This window comes from Triticum aestivum, chromosome 3D (genome assembly GCF_018294505.1).
Source record: "Triticum aestivum cultivar Chinese Spring chromosome 3D, IWGSC CS RefSeq v2.1, whole genome shotgun sequence".
Taxonomy (NCBI): Eukaryota; Viridiplantae; Streptophyta; class Magnoliopsida; order Poales; family Poaceae; genus Triticum; species Triticum aestivum.
This window is the reverse complement of record NC_057802.1, coordinates 563,080,213-563,085,976: the sequence shown is the minus strand read 5'-3', so window position 1 is coordinate 563,085,976 and position 5,764 is coordinate 563,080,213. Positions and strand designations below refer to the sequence as shown.

Genomic DNA, 5,764 nt, shown 5'->3' with positions numbered 1-5,764 from the left:
TGCATTGGATCTTTTGCACCGTGTGAGCATGGAGAATTGTAAGCCTACTTCCACACCGCTGTCTACTTCCGATCAGCTTGCACGAGTGTATGGACAGCCTCTCAGTACCGATGATTCTTTCCGGCATCGCAGTGTTGTTGGTGGACTGCAGTATTTAACACTCACTCGTCCAGATATTTCGTTCGCAGTAAACAAGGTGTGCCAGTTTCTCTCACAGCCCACTGATGTTCATTGGGAAGCTGTTAAGCGGATTTTGCGCTATATAAAAGGAACGTTGCACACAGGGCTGAAGTTTTGCAAGGCTGTCTCTACTAGCATTAGTATCTTCACTGATGCAGCTTGGGCAGGATGTCCTGATGATCGTCGATCCACTGGAGGTTTTGCCATCTTTGTTGGACCGAACCTCATTTCCTGGAGTTCGAAGAAACAACCGACAGTGTCGAGATCCAGTACAGAGGCCGAGTACAAAGCCTTGGCGAATGGAGCTGCTGAAGCCATCTGGGTAGAGTCACTACTCAAAGAGCTTGGAGTGTCTCAGCAGCGAGTTCCTGTTCTATCCTGTGATAACTTAGGGGCCACATATCTGACTGCCAACCCAGTTTTCCATGCGCGTACCAAGCACATCGAGATTGATTTCCACTTTGTGCGCGAGCGTGTTGCTTCTGGAGCTCTTGAGGTCAGGTTCATTTCTTCTAACGATCAGCTGGCTGATGTGTTTACTAAACCAGCCACCCGACAGATGCTAGACCGTTTTAGTACCATTCTAAATCTTGTACAGAGTAGAAGTTCAGATTGAGGAGGAGCGTTAAGATAGGTCTAGCGTGCCGTGTACACGTACCTTGTACATATGTAATTGTATATGCTGATTGTTATATATAGAAAAACGTGGAGAGGCTTTGCCACACGGAAAATCCTAAACCCTATTCTCAAACTTGTAGGACTTATTCTATGGATATTCAAATCGTACAAAGGGACCCTTCATTATTCTTGAGTGCCTGCTGCATAATCGGCGTTGGAAATTCGTTAACTACTTATTGGTGCCGATTTATTCGGACCTCAACGTGGAAATTCCTGATGATGTCGTGATGACACGTCAAGAATATAAAGTAGGTCGATTAATTAAGGTTTTTTAGGCTTTAGTTTAGCGCAGTGTCATCAAGAGAAAACGTGATTCACGATGCCCACTCCAAATGGACACGTATTCTTTGTCACAATGAAATGGCAAAAGGAGGCAATTAGAGCTATGGAACGTTAGTCAACTGAAGCATTGGATCCGATCAATGCTACCATCCATTTTTAATGTACTAGAGAAATAACTAAAGTTCAGTCTATCTCGAATCTTAATTCACCTCCAGTTTTAGTTATTCGATTCCACGTCATTTAAACGTCATAGCACAAAGCTCACAGAGAACACATATTCTGACCGACTCACACTTCTTCGATTTGCCCCATCATCATCTATAAATAGACACCGTTCAGTCACAACCACCATAAACCTCCAAAAGAAACAAACAGCATAGATAGCTAGCTCAAGTGAAGCGAGTTGATCAGATCGTTCGATTTAGGTTCGTAGAGAAAGAGTTAGCAAGTTGAGCAATGGCGGAGAGGGTGAGGCGGCTGGCGTCGCAGCGCGCGGTGGTCATCTTCGGGGCGAGCAACTGCTGCATGTGCCACGCGGTGAAGACGCTCTTCACGGAGATGGGCGTGAGCTGGACGGTGCACGAGCTGGACAAGGACCCCCGCGGGAAGGACGTCGAGAGGGCGCTCGCCGGCATGGTTGGCCAGAACCCGCCTGTGCCGGCCGTCTTCATCGGCGGCGCGCTCGTCGGCCCCACCGACAAGGTCATGTCGCTGCACCTCGGCGGCCAGCTCGTGCCGCTCCTCCGCCAAGCCGGCGCTCTCTGGCTCTGAACTTCCGAAGAATTAACGACAGCGGTTGCTGATGCGTACGTGCGGCTACATCATTTAGGAATGGTCGTCAAAGATATTAACGGTGATGATCTTTCAGTTGTACCTCTTGTTGCCATATATATACAGTACTACTATAACAGAAGGAAAGGAACTTGTCCACCCATGTTCAAGTACTAGACTTGACATGGGTGCTCACACCTTCTTGAATTATACTATTCCCTTCGGAGGGAGAAGATTTGTAGACTCAATCTCTCATATGATGTACGTGTATGCCTTCATAGGAGCGTGTGTGTATGTGTGTGTGTGAGAGAGAGAGAGAGAGACCGAGAGACAGATGTAAGATTATGGAAGCGTTCCTACTCCCTTGTAAGGGAGCCGGAGGTATATATTGATCGAGGCAGGAAATGCCCCGGCCGTGGCATACAAGTCGAACGAACAGATCGCAGGGATTCAGTTCGTGTTATAGAAGGAATAGGAGACAGAGTTGTATACGAGAAGGAGATAGAGATAGACTAGTTTGAGATTACAGAGAGAAAATATCTATTTGTCTAACACCCTCCCTTAATCTCAACTATCCTAGATTAAGATTATTCTTGAATGCTTCAAATGGCTTGACTGGTAATGCTTTGGTAAACCCATCTGCTACTTGATCTTTAGAGGGAATGAATTGTATCTCTAACTTCTTCTCTGCAACCCTTTCTCGTACAAAGTGAAAATGAATTTTAATATGCTTTGTTCTGGCATGAAAAACATGGTTAGCAGATAAGTAGGTAGCACCCAAGTTATCACACCATAGACATGAGATGCGTTGTTGCTTTACTCCCAATTCCTTAAGCAAAGACTCCAACCAGATAACTTCAGTAGTAGCATTGGCCAATGACTTATATTCAGCTTCTATGCTTGATCTTGACACTGTTGCTTGCTTTCTGGCACTCCAAGAAACAAGTTTAGAGCCAAAGAAAACTGCAAAACCTCCAGGTGATTTTCTGTCATCACTGCAGCCTACCCAATCAGCATCAGGAAAAGCACTAACAAGCGTGGAATTAGAACGTCTGAATTGAAGTCCCAAGCTTGCAGTATGTTTGATATACCATACAATCCTTTTTACAGCTGTCCAGTGACTAGAGGTAGGAGAATGCAAATACCGACAGACTTTGTTGACAACAAATGAAATGTCTGGCCGTGTCAAGGTCAAATACTGTAATGCTCCAACAACACTCCTATACCTTGTACTTTTTTCTTCTTTAAGTGTCTCGCCTTCATATGCCGAAAGTTGTTCTGAAGCTGAGAATGGTGTGGGTGAAGGTTTACAATCCTTCATCCCCATACGTGTTAGAAGTTCAGTGACATATTTTTCCTGTTTTAATACTATGCCATCTTGAATCTTCTTAACTTCAATACCTAGGAAGAAATGCAAGTCACCAAGGTCCTTCAAGGCAAATTCTGAGCTTAAATCATGTAGAAGAGCATTAGTAGCATTCTGTGAGGAACTTGCAACTATGATATCATCCACATAAATAAGCACAAAAATGATAGTGTTTGCCTTGTTATAAATAAAGAGAGAAGTGTCAGCTTTTGATGCAGTGAAGCCAAGATGTTTCAACCTTGAGCTCAACCTAGAGTACCATGCTCGAGGCACTTGTTTCAAACCATAGAGAGCCTTGTCAAGTTTGCACACATGATGTAGTTTTTGCTTGTTTTCATACCCTGGTGGTTGCCTCATATAAACCTCATCATCCAGAACACCATGCAAGAACGCGTTCTGTACATCTAGTTGTCTTAGACTCCATCCCCTTGATACAACAATAGCTAGGACAAGTCGTATGGTCGCAGCTTTAACGACAAGACTAAAGGTGTCCTCATAATCGATGCCATAATGTTGTTTAAAGCCTTTTGCAACTAGACGTGCCTTGTATCTATCAATAGAGCCATCTGCCTTCTTCTTGAATATACCCATTTGCAATCAATAATATTTTTACCTCTCTGATTTGGCACTAGATGCCATGTCTTGTTCTTCATCAGTGCAATATATTCTTCATCCATCGCCTTTTTCCATTTTGAGTCTCCAAGTGCATCACCCAAGTTTGTTGGTTCTCTTGAAATACATAACATGCCATACCGTATAGTTCCATCAGTTCTTATTTTTGGATTTTTAATACCTTTTTGTAGCTTGGTCATAACCCTTGAGGTAGTGGTAGTATTCAGTTGCACAGGAGATTGCATGACCTGACTGGTTGCAGAAGATCCTGGAGATCCATCCAAAAACACATTCTGAGTAGACACAGCAGATCCGGACGTAGCAGATCCTATAGTCACCTGTGTGGCTGCTCCAGAACCGGGACTACCGCGGGCCGCAGAGATAACTGCTGCAGAGGATCCTGCGCCCCCCCTGGTTGGCCGCATCTGGGCGGACCGCGCGACCCCGCGTGAGGACGCGACAACGGCAGACTGGCTCGCGAGGCCCTGGGCGCTGTCCACTGCCGGACTGCTGGCGCTAGCATTGGCGCTTTCAGGCGCCCAATCCAAGGCGGATCTTTGCGCGTGATCCAAGGATGACTGCGCGCAGGTGTGGTAGGGGCCGCCAAATCATCCCCGTGCTCCACGCTTGCTGCTCCTTCTTCATGCACATGAAATAATGCTTCATTTTGTGCTGGATTTTCATGATTTTGATCATTTTGACCTCCGTTTTCTTCAGGCACCTGCACATGTATATCAACAGGAGAAGAACTAACAGGAGTATTAGCACATTGGTCAGCACAATTGTTATCGCCTCCTTGATCAAAATTCGGAAGAAGAAGAATTTCTTTACGGAGAAGGGCACCGGCATTTGGATGGAGTGACTTGAAAGGGAAAACTGACTCGTCAAAGACAACATCTCTGGATATATAGACCCTTCTAGTGGAAACATCAAGGCATTTAACCCCTTTGTGCATATGACTATAGCCTAAGAAGACACACTGCTTGGAACGAAAGGCAAGTTTACGTGTGTTGTAAGGTCTAAGATTTGGCCAACATGCACAACCAAAGATGCGAAGAGATGTGTAATCTGGATTGACACCAAAAAGTTGTGTGATGGGATTCTCAAATTTTATTACTTTGCTAGGACGAATATTGATAAGATATGTAGCGGTAAGAAAAGCTTCATCTAGAATTTGAGAGGCATTGATGCATGAGCTAGCAATGCTAGTCCTACTTCAACAACATGACGATGTTTTCGTTCAACAGACCCATTTTTTTGGTGAGCATTAGGGCAGGAGATATGATGTGAAATTCCAATCTTTTGGAAGAATGAATTAAGTTTCTCATACTCACCACCCCAGTCTGTTTGCATGGCAAGAATTTTAGAGTAGTTGGCGTTCAACAAGATTCTGAAAATTGCTAAAGACTTGAAACACATCAGATCATTTCTTTAGCAAATAAATCCAATAAAACTTGTTATAATCATCAATGAAGCTCACATAGTACGAAAATCTACCAACTGAAGTGGGGGTTGGCCCCCACACATCTGAAAAGATAAGTTGCAAGGGAGCGGTAGATACACTGGTAGAGATGGGATATGGCAATTGATGACTTTTAGCTTGTTGACGCGCATCACAAACTGACTCAACACTAGACTCATAAGGGAGTTTATTTCTACTAAGAACATGTTGAACTATAACTGAAGATGGATGACCCAAGCGTCGATGCCACTTCGCAGAAGATGGTTTGGTGACACTCCAGACTTGTTTATTTGACCATGATGAAGATGATGATACGAGTGGATAGAGACCTCCTTCAAACTTTCCTCTAAAGATGACTCTCCTCGTTGCCAAGTCCTTAATCACAAAAGAATAGGGATAAAAGATGATGAGAA

General features: G+C 44.3%; 1 protein-coding gene across 1 annotated transcript; it reads left to right on the top strand.

Annotated features, from left to right (window-relative positions):
- The first annotated feature begins 1,596 nt into the window (after positions 1-1,596).
- LOC123075460 (putative glutaredoxin-C2) lies at positions 1,597-1,911 on the top strand. The gene has a single exon (XM_044498057.1). The coding sequence runs from the start codon at positions 1,597-1,599 to the stop codon at positions 1,909-1,911; it is 315 nt and encodes a 104-aa protein (XP_044353992.1).
- The last annotated feature ends 3,853 nt before the right edge of the window (positions 1,912-5,764 follow it).

Excerpts from the sequence above, each read along its gene's own strand:
- LOC123075460 (XM_044498057.1), top strand. The coding sequence starts at position 1,597 with ATGGCGGAGAGGGTGAGGCGGCTGGCGTCGCAGCGCGCGGTGGTCATC.